Source organism: Lepidochelys olivacea (genome assembly GCF_965140295.1).
Source record: "Lepidochelys olivacea isolate rLepOli2 genome assembly, chromosome: 4".
NCBI classification, from domain to species: Eukaryota; Metazoa; Chordata; order Testudines; family Cheloniidae; genus Lepidochelys; species Lepidochelys olivacea.
The window spans coordinates 16452466-16471712 of NC_140414.1; the positions used below are offsets into that span (position 1 = coordinate 16452466).

The 19247-nt window shown below is 49.7% G+C and overlaps 1 protein-coding gene across 1 annotated transcript; it reads right to left on the reverse strand.

The window, feature by feature from the left end:
* Positions 1 to 7660: 7660 nt before the first annotated feature.
* On the reverse strand, positions 7661 to 18639 carry DCTN6 (dynactin subunit 6). Its single transcript, XM_084626618.1, has 7 exons — positions 18505 to 18639; positions 16637 to 16701; positions 14060 to 14165; positions 11441 to 11529; positions 10592 to 10639; positions 8967 to 9109; positions 7661 to 8118 (listed from the first exon to the last, which is right to left on the reverse strand). Exons 1-7 carry the CDS (start codon positions 18525 to 18527, stop codon positions 8020 to 8022), a joined length of 573 nt encoding a protein of 190 aa, XP_084482744.1. The 5' UTR covers positions 18528 to 18639; the 3' UTR covers positions 7661 to 8019.
* Positions 18640 to 19247: the final 608 nt, after the last annotated feature.

Sequence of the window (19247 nt, forward strand, 5' to 3'; positions counted from 1 at the left end):
AGACTAGAGGCCAGGTTTGCAGGGAGACTGGTGCCTCCACCCGGCAGCCCCGGCAGAGTTGTGATCAAGCCTGGGAGATGACGCCCCACAAGAAGCGCTGTCCACTGAAGACCAGATTGGCAGCATCCCCCCCATGACTTCTAATTGGCCCAGGAGCACTAGCTAGCCACGGAAGCAGTCCCAGGACACTGTCTGTGCAACCCAGCAGTACCTGGCCTGCTGCTACACCACACCACACCCCACTCTGGCACCCTTCTCTGGCTCTGACCCCTTGCTCAACCCCCAACTCCAGACTCTGGCTCTGACCCTGGGCCTGATTCCTGGCTTCCTGCTCCAAAAACTAGAGCTAACTCCTGGTCCTATCCACGAGGCCAGGCCACCCACATCCCAGGAGCGACCTGTTGCACAGACTACCTCAAACCCCTCTCTGGACAATGGCCCAATAGTAGAATGGAGGGGGCAGGCCTCATACTGCCTAGCACACCCCAGGGGTGCCAGGTTGGGTATTAATTGACTGAGCTGCCACACTTCCTCCCTTGTGACCACTCGCCTTCAGCTCAGATAACTGCTCAGCTCCTAATGGTGCACGTCATTTACCTTCATGGACTTCCTGGCAGCATCACTTCAGATTGAGGACCATCCTGCACTTCTGGCGCAAGACCCACCGGTTACTAGATGTCCATGCCTATGCCTCCTCGGCATATCACCCCTAGATGGATGGCCAGAGAAGGTGAATCAAGTATCAGAGCACTATCTATGATCTATGATGTTTCATTAACTAACACCAAGAGGACTGGTCCACCCTCCCACCCTCTTTTGAATTTGTGTACAATAATACCAACCATGCCTCGATTGGGCAGAGCCCCTTTTTTGTCAACTACAGGTTCCAGCCTCAGTTTCACCCCATGCTACCAATGGCTTCCCAAAACCCAGCAGCAGCCGAGTGGGTTCAGCAGATCCTTACATTCAGGAAGAGTTGAGGGGTCACCCCAAGGATGCTAAGGCGGCCTATAAATGGTACGCACACCACTGGAGACAGAAGGGGCTGACCTTCCCAGTAGACCAAAAGGTTTGGATATCTGCCAAAATCTCCACACAAACAGGCCATCTCACAACCTAGATCATCAGTTCCTTGCACCTTACCGAAACTGCAAGAAAATCAATCCCATTCCTTTCAAGCTCACTTGTGTAGATCTCTCAGAACGCTTCCTGTCTTTCACATTTCCCTCTTAAGGCCCTACACAGAAAACCTGTTCCCTGACTGGTTGTAGGTACCACCCCCACAGAAAATATGTAGTCCGTGGATATTGGATTCCAAATTGAAAGAGAGAGGTTGTGGTACCTCGTGAATTGGGAAGGCTAACACCCCAAAGAGCAGGCCTTGGAACCCCAAATAATGTCCATGCCCCAAACCGGTAGAGAGTTTTCACAGGAACCATCCAGCCAAGACTGGCCCAGTGATGCTCATGAGGAGTGGGGGGTGAAGTGAGGATCATGGGGGCTAGAACCCAGGTCTGTAGAGTCCGAGCAACCACCACTTCCACACCACCATCCAGCCGCCATAGCAGAGCTGTGAGCAATGCACTATAAACCCTGGGAGACTAAACACCACAGGAAGTGCTGCCCACAGAAGACCTAAATGGCAGCATCCCTATAACCTCTGATTAGCCCAGGAGCACTATTTAAAGGAGGAGGGAGCTCCCGGAAGCTGTCTGTTTACTGCTTAAATGCACATTAAAGCAAACATACACTCCTTTGTTCAAGACAGGCCTATTTGACCAGTTGGAAGCTCTGAGAGTTTTGAACGTGCACCCCCAACATCATACAGAGGAATCTTATACCTTCACATATGTGGTCACACACATTTTATGAGGACAATATTGATCAGCAAATGATGAGTTTTCAAATGATACCCTTACAAGGCGTACCTTGTACAAAGTTTATTACAATAGTGTGTAGGGTGTGAGCACAGGGGTGTGTTCTGTCACTGTCATCAACTGCCCTGTAACCCTGTGTGCCTTAAAATGCTGACAAGCTTACACTGAGTGTGTGAGATCAGCTGCCCTGCCCCATAGGCTCTGACTCCAGCAGCTTGCTGGTTACACTCCAGCCACACTCTGGCTTCCACCATCCTTGGTTATACCTGGCAAGATCACCCCAACACCCCCAGTCCTGAATTTTCCCCAAGCCATGTGCTCTGCAATGTCCAGCCCTCTCCTGGGCCATTCAGAGCAATAATGTTTGTTTGCTCCTCTACCAAGATAAACTGCCCAACTGATCACTGTAACTGGCGTTAACGATCACTTCCATTCCAGCACAGCAGTGGGCTGGTTCACATTAAAAGTAAAAGAAGTTTATTAACAAGAGGAGATAGGATTTTAAGTGAGCTCAAGTACAGAGTTAGAAGTGGTTGCAAGCAACTCAAAGCGAAAAACGCTTTCTAAAGGTTAAGACTGAACACCACACCAGTCTTGGTTCAAGGTAAGACTTTTATCACACTTACCTTCCAGTGAGATGGCTGACCACTCCCTTGGTCAGGATCCCCCATGAAGTCCAACAGTGCTCGGTTCCTTTGTTTTCTTAGACCCGCTGGGTTTCTCTGCCCCTCTCCTTTAGAGTCCAGTGACCCTTTGAAATGAATTCCGCTGAAGGATACCCCCTCCAACATAAAGTTCATCCAAACTGCGAGGAAGGAGCCGTGGAGTCTAGTGGTGAAGGAGGCTCCCTGCTGTTTTCTTCTTCCACTGGTGTTTGCTAAAATGCAAATTGATCTGTTCCTGCAGTTTCCTCCCCCTGCTGTGATGTTGATTCGTTATCTCCTCACCTTAGCTTGATGGTTTTGTTCACCTTTTATGTAAATTGCATTTCCATGGCCTCTGAATGTATCTTGGAAGTACTTTCAAGGTGGCAGAACCATACTCCTTTGTCTAGGATGGGGTAACGTCTGCCCTGCCTGTCAGACACACTTTAAGAATGTAATTCCCAATAGGTTTGTAATTTTGAATTTGTCCTCTGTCCCCACTCCGTGCAATAATACTAATGATCTGTATGTTAATAGCTTTCCATGTATAGCTTGCACAACACCTTCTAGGTACAGGTTATGACATTAGTGAGTTGGGGTACACTGACCTTGTGAACAGCTAGGACTCACTACCAGACACCCATGCACTGAGATGCTGTTAGGGTGACAGAGTGGTTGGTGTGTGGCCCATCCCCTGTCCTACCGTGGCTCTCCTCCCTCCCTCATGGTTCTGCTGCACCTCCCCACCAAGCAGCTCACTCAGTGGTTTTTGCAGCTCAGCTTTGTTGTTTGGAACATAGGAAGTGCACTGATGCCCCCTGCAGAGACCTGTAGATGTGGGGTGGGGCATCCCAGAGACAGCAGCATAGTGGGGTGCCCAGCTGTATATCCCACTCTGCCCAGAACCCAAGGCCAGAGTGCGAGGGGAGGGATGGGACTCAGCAAAGGCCAGAGCTAGCTGGTGGGTATGTGGCTTGGGGGCACTGAGAAGCGCCCAGCCCTGTCAGAGTGGGTGGGGTGTTCTGCAGGGAATGAGTTCTCTGGGAGAATGCAGGAAGTTGGTACCACAAGAGCCAGCCAGGCAGGTGCTGGGAGCTGACAGGACGAAGGCACACTGGCTGCAAGAGGCACAGGAAAGGCCAGGCCGGAGCTCTCCATAGGAACCATGGAGGCAGGAGATGCCTGTAGGACGTGGGTGCCCCTTCAGGACCTGAGAGCCTTTGCAGAATTCAGTGGTGGGTCAGTGAGCAAAAGGCCACGTTGGGGCGGGTTGCCCAGCACTCTGTGCCTTTTGGGAGGCTGTGGGAGTTGGAGCAGGTACTGATCTTGGAAGCTCTAACTGGCTTCGGACCTGGCTCTCCTCTCCCCGTGCCTGGCTGTCATGGCTAGGCCCCACTTCGTAAAGGAGAAGGTGCTCACCAGGAAGGTACCACACCTCAGTCATTCCCTCACCCTGCTCTGTACCAGCTCGACAGGCTCCCGGATTGTGACGTTTAAGGACAAAGCCACTGCCCTCTGAGGAGCGATGCCCAGGAAAGGGCGGGGTGTGTGATGTATGCTGCAGGTTCCGTGGGGAGCCTAGCACTTGTGGGGGGGGAGGGGGGGAGGAGGCTGTTTTTTTTTACTGACTGGGATTTTTAACCACCCGCCACAGGTCTAGAGTTCAAGAGAAATGCCTCCTTTTAGGAGCCCCAGTTAGCCAACGAGGCCCTGGTGAGGGGTAATGCATCATGGACTCCAGACTCTCTCCCCTGTTGTTGCTCTCCTCAGCACAGCTCCCGGGATCATTCATTCTCATGCCTTGTGCAAGGGGAAGCACTTTGGGCTGGATGTTGTCTATGAAAGGGCTAATCAATGACTGTCTTCAAGAGACCACTGACTGGGGTAACGAGACCTGGATTCATTGATCTTGAGACAGTCTGCAGGTGAGATGTGAGCAATAGCTCGTGGGAGAACAATACAGATCCTATATGTCTGTGTAATAAAGTGAGCTCAGGGCAAGAAAGTCAGGGGCACAAGGCATTGCTACCTCCCGCATCTGGAGCCAACAGCACCCTCATGCTATGACAATGGGATGCACTAGCGAGGAGCAGAGGGGGGAGGCGGTGTCCTGCTGAGGGAACATGAAGGGCTGCGGCACTGGGACCGTCTCTGTGTTAGGCCAATTCCACAAAACCCTTGGCTGCTGGGTCAGCCTCAAGAACTGCCCCGGGATCCACTTGCCTGGCACAGCTGGGATATGAGAAAGGGGTTTCTCAAAGGCCCCAGGTCAGCCCAGCCCTCCGCCCCATGGCGGCCAAGAGTGAATGCTGTTCTGCTGCTGATTAGCAGAGGGGCAAACTGCTGATGAGTTGGCCCATTTGAAGTGTCCTGACACTGACTTTGGGTCTCTGCCCACCATCTGCCTTCCTCCCCCTGTGCTTTAATGGCACGTGGGAAGCTTAGCAAGACCCACTGAATCCTGAGCGGGTTTGCCGAGAGGGGTCCACACTGGAATGCTGTACTGTTATAACAGGGCAGTTAGGGGTGTGATTATTTACCTATGGAGTTATAGGAGTACAGCTCCTAGTATGGATGCTCCTATACTGATATAAAAGAGCCTTCTCTCAGCGTAGGTTATCCCCCTTCCTGTCTGAGAATAGCTACACTGGTATAAGCATCTTTATCCTAGTATGATTGTCTGGGTCAGGAGAGTTTTGCCACCTTAACTACAGTATAATTATAGGTGTAATTAAAGCAGCAAAACTTTTTAGAGTAGATAGAAAGCAGCCTTCCAAGCTAAGGGAAAGAGACAGGTGAGGCCACCTCTGTAACATGGGGCAAAGAGACAAAAAGTGAAGGAAACAGAATAGTCCCAGTTCTGGGGCCTGAGAAGTCATCTGTCAATAGCACGGGAAAGCACACCTTGCCTGCTGTCCAAACCCAGTCATGTCAGTGAACTCTACTGCATGTATTCCTGAATCACTGCAGTGATGGAAATACAGCCCAGGCCACGCCCTTCCTTGGGCCAGGGAACCTTCCCATCCAGGTTCTCTAAAGGTAACTTTCAGAAAGAGCAGAGGCAACCCAAGTGCTTCCTACTCGCTGGCACACAGCCCTCACTCAGAAGCATTGATAAATCTATGGAGTTTTAGCAAAGCGTGCCACGTTACAATGGGAAAGGGCAGCTAATCTGTCTGTCACTGCTCCACACACAGGAAACTCTTCCAGCCTGGAAACAAGCAGAGCCCCCCACCCCTAAGTCACTTTGTCTACCCTTAACTCAGATATCCTAATCTGACACAATCTCACAGTACATTCACAATTCTGTTTGAGTTATGAAAGCGATCAGCTGCTCATCCTGGCCAACAAGGTCCCGAGGGGCCTAGGGCTGACCCTGTGGATTTGCCGCAGGCAGCTTGAGGGCTCCCCTCCTTTTGCTAAAAGTCCATCCCTAAATCTGCACTTGGAACCCTGCAGGGCCACGGTAACTAAATGCAAAGAACATTTATCCTGAAATATTGCTGAGAGATCAGCCACCCACCGAGAACTGCTCGGAGCCCACCCACTCTTCCCACCAGCCACTTGCAGACACTTGATAAGCTAGAAAGACAACAGAAGGATGGGGACAGCTCTCCCAAGAGCTTTCAGCTTTACATTGCAGCGCTAGGCCCACCTTCAGCTCCAGGAGCAGCAGCTTAGGGGGAAGAGAGTACTGAAATGTCTGTGAGCATGTCTCCCCTAATGGCTGGCCCAGATAGGGGATGGGCGCTGAGGGTGCACCTTGATACCAAGAGATTGAGCACTGGGCTTGGGGGAGGACTGTTCTATTAGCACAAAAAGCCAATGACCACAATGGAACCGGGAGGTGGAACAATAAAAAACAATACATTTTCTCTCTATTGCAGCAGCAGCCCAGCATTAGATTGAAGCTTCGGCCCATTCTCTATAAGGGGGTTTCCAGGAAGCCCCAGGGGCAAGCACCAGGAAGCCCCTGACTCTACTGACATGAACACACTGGCAAACCTGCTGCCCTCACATATAAGAAAAAACAGGCAATTTTCCTAACCACATTCTTCTCCAGGACCTTTTGCCAAAACCACCACCTCCTGCTGTAAACCTGTAAAAGGAACTTGGGATTTTGCAGGAAGGGGAGGTTGCTTAACCCACCCCCAAAATGTCATTATTAAGGTGGTACTCCCTAAAGCATTCAGGTTGATCATTTCAGAACTGATTTAGGGTCTCAGACCCACAAATCCCATTAGAATGAATGCCCAGCTCACCTGGGCAGCTCTCTAACATTTTTAATAAAGAGGACTTTTCACCAGGGAAATGAATTCTGGGTTGAAGGATTGTTAAATGTCTGCAGGTCTCGGCTAAGGTTCTGTTCCAGGCTTTGGATACTTTTCAGTATTCACTCCTGAAGTCCCTCCTCTGAAGACTCTTTGCTTTCATTGTTCTACAACCCCCTGTGAGTGCTGACGCAGTTCAGTATACACACAGGACAGGACTCTCTTCGTTTTAGAAACATGGTCAGAACAACTCATTGATTATCGAATACACCATTTCCTGAACTAACTGCTTTCCAGGGTGATAACACACAGTTTATCAGAAAGGACTTGTGATGGGGTTTTGGTTCAGAAAGACTGAAAACTGAATGAGCAATGTTTCTGAAAGTTCTGAAATCTAAAACAGACAGCAGAAACCTTTCAAAAATTACCCTTTGCCAACCATTGCCCCGCTCCCCCACTAGAATAAAAGAGGTCTCGAGGCTCTGCCAGGCCATAAGAGTCAGGGCAGCATCACAGTAAATAAATGGAGGAGCTGCCTCCACTGACTTCTCTTAACTGCATTATCTGAAGAGAACACGAACGCTCATACATAGTGCTATGCATCCACAAACACTAGGCAAACTAAGTGCCTTTTCCACCCCCACGGGACAATGTAAGAGCTGAGATAAGAGCACAGGAGTTAATCTATTTAGACTATAAACTTTACTTAGATTATGAACCGTGGGCCCCTGGAGGTGCTAACATAACACCAGTAAATAAGAACCGGCATTATTGGCTCTCCCTGCTAGGCCAGGATGCCTCTAGTCATTTTGACATTAATATTGGCTGAAAGTCTTCAAGATGAAATAGGACCATTAAAATCACAAAGTTGGGAAGGTAACATCTTTATTAATAGCATAAAATAAGCTGTGAAATATGTTCTAATCATCCGCCACTTTTGTGCCCCTTTGAAAGAAATTTCTGTCCTACATCACAAGAGTAACTGGTGACATCATTATCCAGAAGGAACTGTGTATAATATTATAACCAAGGCAACCACCAATCAGACTTCAGATCCAGATATTTTACTAAATATAAACAGTAAAAAACAACAAACAAACCGTTTTCTCCAAATGGAATGCATGAGGAAAGATCAGCTACATGTGTGTATGGAGTGCTAGAAATGGAGGGGAAATTCCCAGATCAACTCCTTTTGCAGATGAGGGCATGGTACCTTGGGGGAAACTCTCAGCTCTTTGCAGGAGTAGATGTCATCTTCATGGTCTTCTTTAGATGGTGATAATTTGGCAGGATTTTCATCAGGAAATCCAGCTGCAGTGTTTGTGGCTACAAGGAACAACATATAATTAGACAAGCACTGGCAAGGGGTAAGAAACAACGGCATGTTAAACACAGTGGAGTTGGCTCTGTAAGTCACCTAATTTAGACCCCAATCCTGCCCCAAGATCGGTATGGGCAGACTCTACTGATGGCACAGCACTCCACCCCGATGCAGTGCAGAGCCAACTGTAGGACTGGCACCAATCTGCGTAAAGCCAAGGCACCTGGACACACTCATGCTTTAGAGCGGTCCTGGGCCAAGGCACTTGGATTAGTGTAACCGCACTGCAAGTTATGGAGACAAAAAGATGGACGGTTAAACACAGGCATGTAACGGGGCATATGCACAGAAGCCTAACCTGAGTGCAGAGGGCACATGTTTACGCTGTATTGGGCAGCTAGGGGGAGACACACTCCAGATATTTCCTAGGTGACAGGCCTTCAAAGTCTGACATACTGCAAACTAACTGTATGGAAGGAAATTAAATTGAAGCTCCCAGGGAAGGACCAGAGTATAGTTGGTTAAAAAGCCGTCAAGACTAAATGTGCTTCCGGAAGAGCAGAATGGTGAACCTCAAAGGGGGCCACTGGCTGCCCTGCCTGCTGCCCCAGAGGGACTATGCAAGGTTGCTAAGGATGGCCATTCTTTGGAGTGACGCACTGTTTTCCTGCTGGAAGAAAGCTCTGCAAATCTGGCTCCCAGCCTTTGCTTCCCCCTCCTGGATCACATGTTTTGCAGCTCTTCTCTCCCCTGGAATAGTGTGCCTGCTTCAGATGAATGGAAATGAATCGCTCTGGAGCACAGCTCACTGAGGAGCGGCAGACTGCATGGCCTGGCAGTACAGCATACTCACCTGTGGCCGCTCGGTCTGCACTCGGCGAAGGCACTTTGCGTCATAGATCACAGTGTTCTCCGGGATCACTTCATGTGTGTTGATGTTGCAGCAGGCCCCGATGACACAGCCACTGGTCAGAATCACATTCCGACCAACAACGGCTGCAAAACAGAGAAAAAAACCTTGCCGTGGCTGGAAAGGGGAGAGAGACAATCAAAGCACCCAGAGTGCTGCGATCCAGGACGGGCAATATTCACACTCATTCAAACTGTCATCCTGCTCTCAAACACTCCTTTCGCTTGCCCAGGCCTCTCTATCCTGACTTCTACCAGCCTTCATGCCTGCTCCAACAGACCTGCCTCCCATTCCGTTCCCTTCACGTAACTGCACACTGCTCTCACTTCCATGCCCCTGTCTCTCGAGGCAACTCAGCCACTTCCTCTTCCGATTGTGCAGTAAAACTTTCCCTGAGCTGTGACCCTGTCACAGATTCTCTACACAACATGCAAAGCAAATCTATTGTATATCACTTCAGTCTCACAGGGAGGAAGCTGCATTCAGTTACTGAGTGTGCACACAGCTGCTCTGGAGTGAGCCAATAATCCTGTGAGGTGCGCTCACTGCAGCACCCAAGAGGGGGAGTGCCGCACAGCTGGCTTCATGCTACCTGTGAGCCCCTCCCCAATCCTGGGCACAGCCAGGGTGTGTTCTGGCTCCCAGCACAACTTAAGTCTTAATATCACTCCCACTTCTCCCTCAGTTACCAATCTCCGTTTCATAGCGGTGCAATTATCAGATGTGCGTGCAGGCTGTTCAAGCAACAACCTGGGGGGAGGGATAGCTCAGTGGTTTGAGCATTGGCCTGCTAAACCCAAGGTTGTGAGTTCAATCCTTGAGGGGGCCTTTTAGGGATCTGGGGCAAACATTGGGGACTGGTCCTGCTTTGAGCAGGGGGTTGGACTAGATGACCTCCTGAGGGCCCTTCCAACTCTGATATTCTATGATTCAACAGAAGTTTAGCTTTTATAGACTAACATCCAAAAGTCAAAAGTCATTAGAAAATGCACTTGAAACTCTTTTGATCCCAATTCAGTAGCTCTGCAGCAGGAACGGAAGCCACTGCCTGCATTCAGTCCCTCTTCACCACTTCTAAGGCCAATTAAAGGTTGCTTTCAAATTGCTGGGCTCTGTGCTTTCAAATGGGAATGCTGTGAATTGACTGGAATCACAAGGGTTAGAGATGGCATAAGCCATTCAATAATGTAATCCACCCCCCCGCCCAAGGGTAGGGGATAGTCCACTGGGAAAAAAGGTGTGGTGTTAACACCAAGATGTTACAATTCTAGTGCAGACAAAGGCAGTTGTAGTTTTAACACATGCTGCTTGGTTAGCTTCCTCACCAGGGTTTACCTTGACCAGCTACCATGTTAAAAACCACCCCTTTTCCCCTTTCCCTCCTACTGTACACATGGCCTGAGAGAAGACAGAACAGTTGCTGAAGCAATGCTGCACTAGATCTTACGCAACAAGCAAGTACATAAACCCCCTGGCTTTAACAGAACACAACATAATGTAACAGGCATCAACCCTGCCAGAGAAGTGTCTGATGATTTCAGCATGAAGACACAACTAATAACACTCACCTTTTGATTCAATTACGTTGTTATCTCCCATTTTCATTGCTTGTGAACCTACAAGTTATAGTTAAAGAAAATATATAATTCTAAGGCCGTGTCTCATATTCCCAGCAACAAATACCCACATAACCCCTCCTTCAAAAAACAAACCCACAACCCAGTAAGGAAGGTGCTCATGGACCTATGCGTGTGTGTCCTGCACTGATTATCATTGCTTAGGCAGGACACTGAAGCTATGGCTATTGTATTCCAACAAGACATGCAGAAAGGCCTATAGTTTGACAACGTGTGGGAAATTACTACTGCCTAATATTTCACCTTTTTCTTTTTAGTCACATTGAATCCAGAAAGATTTTGTGCTTCCTGTGTCCTGAAAGCTAGAAAGCCCCCATGCTATTTCATATAAAGATGGGTATTTTCAAATGACTAACTTGAGTTTCAAATTCAGACCACAAGAGTCGCCCTCTTCTGACTGAACACAAATTGTCTCCAGATCCTTCAACACTGCTGTAAAAATAGATATGTAAGGACTGATAAGGAATACAAACAAAACCCTCGGACACAAGTCCAAAATAGGCAGATCATCATGAGATGCTACGTGAGCTAATGGACTGAGGAAGGAACTTCAAAGCCCCAAATTCTAATCCTTGTTCTCCCATTGACTTGTTGTGTTACCTTGGGCAAGTCACTTAACTTTTCCGTGTCTTTTTCCCTCCCCCTCTGTTAAAGGGGAATAAAAGTTCACTACCTCACAAGACTGGAATGACAGCTAGTTAACGTTTGTACAGTGCTTTGAAAATATAGAATACTAACATGTTCAAGTTTGCGTTTTACGTCACTGCTTAGCAAGGATACAACAGCCAACTTCAAAAACATTATAGGTGCCAATGACCATTGGTTTTGCTTCCACCTCTTCCGTGTCTGGTGAAATATTTTCAGGATATCTGCAAGAGGATTGAAGATTACATTTAGAACTTGACCTTCAAAGGGTAGTGTCTCCTTAGAGATCAAGTGAAAGGAAAAAGTGTCCTTCCCTAAAATCTCTACAGCATTTTAGATTGTTTAAATGTGTAGGATTTAATAATCTCATTTAATTTTAAACATAAGGTTGCTGGTTTACTGGGGGCATTTTTCCCAGCCTGGACAATGAAGAGAGACTAGTCAGTTTCTAGATTCTCATGCAGTCACTGAATCCTGCAGTGCTTAAGATACAAACAGAGCAGAGGAAGGAGAGTTGGAAAAACTGGAACTTTAAATAACCATGGAAACATTTCTAACGAGCTTCCAAAGTTTTGTAAAATGTTGTCTTGACCTCAAGCCTGCTGTGAGGGTTGAGATGAACCTCAAATTCAACACAGCAAGTTCAAAGTCAGTTTTTGAATCTCAGTAATGATGAAATATTGAGAACAGAGAAGGATGAAGAGCACTGTTTCCTAATTCATAACATCCTCATACTGCCTCTCAGAGAGGCCATTTCAGAGGGAAACAGAAAGCAGACAATAGTAACTCATTGAGCCCAGCTTTGCTTTGTGACTGCATCTCCACCATACTGCTATGAAGGCAAAAGCTGCTCATGCCCTGGCCCCACCTACACTCTAGACCAGAGGTGGGCAAACTCCAGCCCGCGGGACCCTCCTGCCTGGCCCTTGAGCTCCCAGCTGGGGAGGCTAGCCCCCAGCCTCTCCCCTGCTGGTCCCCCCCCATCCCATCTCCACCCCGAGCGTCAGCTCACTGCGGCCAGCGCTCTGGGTGGCGGGGCTGCAAGCTCCTGCCGAGCAGCACGGCAGTGTGGCTGGCTCCGGCTGGGTGGTGCAGCTGCCAGACCTGCTGCTCTGAGTGGCATGGTAAGGGGGTGGGGAGGTTGGATAAGGGCCACGGGATCCCGGGGGACAGTCAGGGGAGAGGGAGTGGTTGGATGGGGCAGAGTTTGTGGGGGACGGGGGGGTTGGATAGGCATGGGAGTCCTGGGGGGCCTGTCAGGGGGTAGAGGTGTGGACAGGAGTCGGGGCAGCCAGGGGACAGGGAGCGGGGGGGGGGCTGGATGGGTTGGAGGTTCTCAGGGGGACAATCAGGGGGCAGGAAGTGGGAGGGGGAAGATGGGGGCGGGGGCCAGGCTGTTTTGGGAGGCACAGCCTTCCCTACCCAGCCCTCCATACAGTTTTGGAACCCCGATGTGTCCTTCAGGTCAAAAAGTTTGCCCACCCCTGCTCTAGACAAATCTCAAGGAACATGCTGCAACATTTTAAGCTAGCTATTTCAAAAGGGTTGCCAGTCTGGTTTCTGCGGCATCTCTCCCATTTTTATCATGAAGCTGAGGGAAGAATTTTGCAGGCAGATTTTTTTTTCTAGACAAAGCGACAAATGTGTTTTACAAGCACAAATGGGAATAATTTGGGTTTCTAACATGGTGATGAAGGTCTCTCTCCCTCTCAGGCTGTGTAAACATGACCTTGTGGCTGAGGAGGGGGGCAGACCAGGGTGTGCAATGATAGCAGTACTGGGTTGAGAGAGTTTTAGGGCCAAATGTTGCATTGAAACCTGGGCCAGCTCTCTCCTGTCCCGAAAGATTATAACCGGTTCCAGACAGCTAATACCGTGCAGCTGTGGCAAGCGTCCCCGCTTTTGGTAAATGAATTAGAGTGACACCTCAGGAAACTCCAGTCCTCTGCTTAGCCCAGAACAGGTACAATACAGGGAGCCACAGCTGAGGCTTCCCACTCACTGCCCCAATCTGGAGAGACGAATTCTAGGACTAAGAGATAATCTATGTTCTTTCAGTCCCAAGCCCCATGCTGAGACTGCCAGTGATGGTATTAAACATAGATTTTTGTGCCTTCAACAGCATTGTAAAGATTCTTACTAACCCAGGGCCATCCCTAGCCATTTTGGTGCTCTACTCGGCGCCCCCATGGGGGGGCTGTGTATGTGGGGCCTGGCTCCAGGCCTCCACAGGTGGGGGGCAAGAGCAGGCTTGGGGGGCAGGGGAGAAACCACCCCCCAGCACAAGCTGGTGGAGTGGAGCGGGTTGGGGCTGGGTCGCTCCACTCCCTGCCGCCTGGTGAGTGCAGGGCAGGCCCAGCCCAACCCCGCACTCACGGGGCGGCAGGTAGTGGAGTGACCCGGCCCCAGCCCACTCCATTCTGCTCCCCTGGCTCCCAGGCTTGGGGGGGGCAGGGGAGAAAGCCGCCCCCCACACTCACCAGAGGCACAGCTGAGAGCTGGCGGTGCGGAGAGGCTGGGGCCGGGTCGCTCCTCCACTTACCGCCACCTGGTGAGTGCGGGGCGCCTGACCCCTGCTGCAGTCTTCAGGGGAAGGGCCGGAGTGGGGGCGGAGGCTTTGGGGCGGAGCAGGGGTGGGAAGAGTCGGGGCAGGGGCTGGAGCAGCACGCAGCTGCGTAGGGCACCAGCCCAAATTTCCTGGTGCCCTGCACAGCTGTGTACTTTGCGTATGGGTAGGGATGGCCCTGTACTAACCCATTTATGATCAATGTCTGCTCTTCTATGAGATTGCCTTCACCAATCACGATTGGTCCTGCTTCTGCAATGATTCGCGCTTTAGGGTGAATCACTGTCCTAGGTCCTGCAGAAACAAGATAAGCTCATTACTAGCAGAATCTAAACAACTGATATTACTAAAATCAGAGAGAAGGCCCCAAGCGGGGAAATCATTTGAAGAGGTGTCATATGTGCTTTAACATCACAAAAATTCCAGAAACAAAGGAAAGGGACATGGAAATGACTACCCGAAACACAGGAAAAATACATTTTAACTCAACTGAGAGGCAGGATGGGCTTGTGGCTAAGGCACTAGCCTGGGACCAGATCTGCCAATCTCCCTGTATGTCTTTGGACTTAGTGAATGAGTATCACCGTTAAAGAATGTCAGAATTCAAAACAAAATCTCAATGTTAGAAACAGTTCAGGCAGTTCTTCTCAAATAAGAATGCCACGCAATCTTAGCCCTGCTCCTATACCTATGGCCTGAATAAATATGCTCACAGCACTATCTCCATCCACAACAGTTTCACTTTATCAGTGACCCCAGGAAAGCTAGACTACTACAACCTGAACTGGGTATTGGGTGGGCTCCGTGAAACTCTTTATGGACAGACAAATACCAGATTCCTCCCTCGGCCCAGGTTTCTGATTGGCAAAAAGCATACTGAAGGCAATAACTGCTCACTCTGTATTAGAGGCCTAATCCCGCCAAGCAACATACATAAAGAACTGAACCCTACAATTCCAGTGCCCATTACACACAGAGATGGCATGTCTCCATATACAGGAGTCATGTGCCCAGTTCAGAAATTAGAGAATGTGAGAAAAGCAAAGGCCAGGCCCTGATCCTGCTCGCTGTTCTGCACACACACAGGAACCTGCCTGCAGAAAAGCTGAGTGGATTGGGGGTTTAGGACGAGAGATGTATATACCTGAATCAAATGAGAAAAGCAATGTTCTGCGATGCACATTTTTGATACCCTGCAAGAAGAGGTGTTAGGTTGACATCTTGACAGTGCCAGAGTTCAGGGTTCGAGTTCTTGTTTGACAGTGCAAGTTTAATTCAGCATTTCTTGGGTTTCCAATTTAAAACACAACAGAACCCCACTAATTCTTGAAAGGCAGACTTCATGCAGATACGTGCATGCATCCTGAACTTTCAGTAAACAAAGGTTTTCTGTGGGGAATTATACTATGCAAACTGTGGTACCATAACACAAAGAACAAAAAAGAAAATTTAACTCTCACTCCTGCAAATGCTTACATGAGTAACTTTATTCATGTGAATAGTCCCATGGATTTCAATAGGGCTGAGTGTAAATTATGCACGTGTGTATGGAAGTGGAGCCACAGTTTGAAACCTACCATTTTTCTTCTAAATTGCCCTCTAGTCTAAATCAGTGATTCCCAAACTTTAACAATCTGTGAAACCCATTTCACTAAAATGTCAAGTCTCGCAAACCCCCTCCTAAAAATGAGTATTTCCAGGGATTTTCTCCTTTACCTGAATATAAATTATAAAAACAGTGATCTTAGAAATATAAAATTTGTTTTTATAACATGCTTATTACACACTATTTATTAATTATTTATCATTACAGTATTTTTATTACATTATGAAAATGGCAACACTCTTCCAAGATCTCACTTTCGTAGCTTGTATCACTTTGAATAAGCGTGTTATAAGAAGACAAGGCTCCTAGGTTTCATCAAGGAGTATCAGATGTGAAACAGCATGAAGGGATTTAAGAAGCCAACTCAAAGAGTTCCTCCTACACAAGCACTCAGGTCTTGAGCAGTCCAGGCAAACAATGCACGTTTAACAAAGCTTAATCTTGTTCTTCGTAATAATTTTTAAAACAATACTAGCAGCCTATTTAATTTTAAAAACATCAAAAAATATCCACCTCCCTTTCCATTTCTTATAAGGAGTCTTGAAGTTTAAATCTCTTCACTGGGATAGATATGCTTCCTTTGATCTGCTTAGCTCTTGGAAGGCCAGGGGCTCTGTGCTGCTGGCCCTGTGCTGCCTCGGGTCGCTATGGACAGCTCTGTCCGCCATTAGGGAATTTTTTCCCCGAGAACCCCCTGTAACGGTTCACGAATCCCAGTTTGGGAACCACTGGTCTAAACTGACATATATATTCATGACTTTTGTAAAGGTCTGAGCAGCTCAGGCTGGGAGGGCACTGCAAAGGGGTGCTCTGTGGCAGAATGTCTAATGCATTTCACAGTGAGTCAGATTGCATGTGCCACTCCCGAGGTCTTCACTGTGTCAAAGGAAATATTGATAGCAGTGACGCCAAGACAGAATTTACTGCACTAGTCTTCACTTCTGGCTAGATTTCCACCACAGAAGCCCAAACATTCCAGAGACAACTTACTGGGAAAACACATGGTCTTCTATCACTAAATCCTGGGTAGTTACTGACTACCAGAGATGGGGGGCTTCATTCACTACCTTCTGTTTTCAGAAGCACGGATTCAAATTCAATAGGACAGTGCTTCTGGGGAAGAACAAGACAAAAGCAGCAGCACCGTATTCTCTCTTACCGATAGTTACATCTCCCCTGATTTCACTTTCCACGCAGACGACAGCTCCAGGAGCAATCTTCACACTGCAACCAAAAAATCAATATTAGAAGAAATAAACATAATGCTTTTTAAGGCCAAGAAAGAAACCTAAGAAAAGTGGGTAGATTTGTTCTAACGGATTCCATCTAACTTGCACCTCTATTCTCAACATTTTCACTGAGTTCCACAGTTCAGAAGACCATACACACATTTAAAGGGACACATGAGCGTCCCAATTTACAACTGTATAAACCAATGAGAAAAATCCTCTGGGCTCTAAATGTGAATTTTTAAAATCTTCCACTTTGCCAAGAAACTGAAAGATAAAAAATAGCCACTCTTTCTAAATTCATAAACATTCTGTTTTGCATTTCCTTTTATCTCTGCAGCGCTAACTAAACAGAGATGAGCCAAAAAATCTGAGTCACGTGATTACAGGGAACATTTTGTTCACACACGAAGAAAGGAGACACTGGACTGCATTGAGATGGCATGGGAGACAGCAGAAGTATTTAATATTGATCACAGTCAGGTCTTGAGGTTATGTGATAATGCAGCACTGCAGCACACACAGATCGGTTAGGACTGGAAAGGAAGTGAACAAGACAAGAAATGGACCTGAAATAAGTTCACATCTGCTGGCAGGACTGTGGCCAGCCAAACAAAACTATACGTACACAGTGTGTCAGGCCATGCAGTGCATATCTCTGGTGCTCCCCATCCCAATTTCTACCAAGATGGAGAATCTGTATATACAGTTGGGGATGCAGGGGGGTTCAGGTGCTGTCTAACCTGTGACATTTTAGAAAACCCCATGGAATTTCCTACAGGATGGATGTCTAAGGACACTTATAGAGAGCTTTTATGCAATAGCTGGGTTATTCATGGGAGAGACAGTGGGGTGCAGGAGTCTATTTCCTCCCCCTTTTCTTGGCAGGGGAAAGGTACTGTGGGGTGGGACAGATCTTTCTTTACAGAAAGAGAAGCAAATTGGGTGCTCCCCGGCTAGGGCGCATCTTCCTCCACCAGTAGGAAGGCCTTGAAGCCCCAGAGTTTCTTCACTCAAACACCACCTCTCTTTGACCAGCTTGCATTTCAGACACCCCAGCTCACAGGGCCTGCACTCCCCTTGGCTGAGCAATTTCCCAAAGAACACTGGAAACCTCTTTCTCGGCAAGGCATGTTTCCCAGTCCTTTAACCATCCTCACGGGTCTCTGAGCCCTCCTGAGCGGAGGACCATCTTCCCTGAACGAGGGACGCCAGGACCGGGCGCCAGGCAGTCCTCTCACCCTTCCCAGACAGGCGACTGCACCTCCCTTTCAGGAGCCTGACTGGCTCCGGCGTACCCCGAGTTGCCCCTCACTTAGCCACGGCTCGCTCGCAAAACCAGCACGCAGCTGCTCACACGCTGCGGTCCCTCCTATCGTTATAACACACGCCGGCGGCAACATAGGCGCGGCACGGACACTCCCCGGAGCCCGAGCCCAGCGGCCCGGCCGGGAACGTCGCAGCGTGGGGGCCCGGTGGGGGGGGGGAATGGCGTCGCGCGCGCGCCCCCCCCCCGCGCTAACGCCGGCCCTGCTCGCGTGACCCCTCCCCCACCCGTCCGTCCCGTGACGCCCCGGGGGGTGGCGCGGCTGACGGAGGCGGCGAATCCGCGGAGCAGCGGCCGCCCCCCCGGGAGACCCGCGCGGGCCCGGGGGAGACCCAGGGCTGCAGCCGGCGGGGGGAAGGGGGAAGCGCAGGGGCGGGTGCGTTACACGGGCAGCGGCCAAGCCCGGGCCGGCAGCGCACCCCCTCCCCCCGACCGAGCCGCTCAGGCGCCTGTCAGCGGCCCCCGCCTCACCCGCTCTGCGCCCTCTCCGCCATCTTCCCCGATCGGCCAGCGACGGCTCGGCCTGCGCTCCGCGTCAGCGCTCGACCGGCCGCCCTGGCCGGGAGAGGGGCGGGGCCGGTGGTCGCGTTGCGCACTCGCCCCGCCCCGCCCCCCTCGTGGGCGCGGTCCCGCCCCTCGGCGGCGGGGCCACGGGGGCGGGGCCAAGCTAGCGCGCGGCCGGGCCGGGGCGGGGCCCAGAGTGCTGCGCTGCAGCCCCTCCCCCCATCCTTCCCAGGCCCTGCCTGCCACGGGGCCCCCCTGACTTTCTCTCAGGCCCGGGCAATTCCCCGCGAGCTCGCTGGTGCCACGGGCTAACCGTCCCTGGGGGGGCTGGCCACAGGACCGGGGGCTGGGGTTCCCCTCCTGTGGAGGTGGCCGCCGGTGCCACAACTCTACAAGCATACCGTGTTTTAATATGTCAGTTATGTGGAGCAAACACTCCAAAGCAGGGTTTGACTGATGGCTGGGAAGCTGTCTGTCCTGTCGCCTAAAGGAGATTTTTCAGATGTGGTTGAAACAGTACAAATGACCCTAAATAAAATCAAGGCTAAGGGACGGGGAAAAAAACAAACAAACAAACAGGGAACTCACTCCCTGCCATCTTGCTCCTGAGCAAGAATAGCTCCCAGGCCTTTGTTGCTGGCATCAATGTACGCTCTCAAAGGTAGTTCAGAATCTGGATAGGCGGTTGTACTAGGAAAAATTTCAGTTCT

What these genes read in the sequence shown, in the direction of transcription:
- DCTN6 (XM_084626618.1), bottom strand. Translation starts at nt 18,527, where the DNA reads ATGGCGGAGAGGGCGCAGAGCGG. An exon ending in TGTTTTTGAAGTTGGCTGTT is followed by an intron (nt 10,640 to 11,440) that starts GTATCCTTGCTA and finishes TATAACTTGTAG; the next exon opens with GTTCACAAGCAATGAAAATG. An exon ending in TGCAGACCGAGCGGCCACAG is followed by an intron (nt 8,119 to 8,966) that starts GTGAGTATGCTG and finishes TGTTCCTTGTAG; the next exon opens with CCACAAACACTGCAGCTGGA.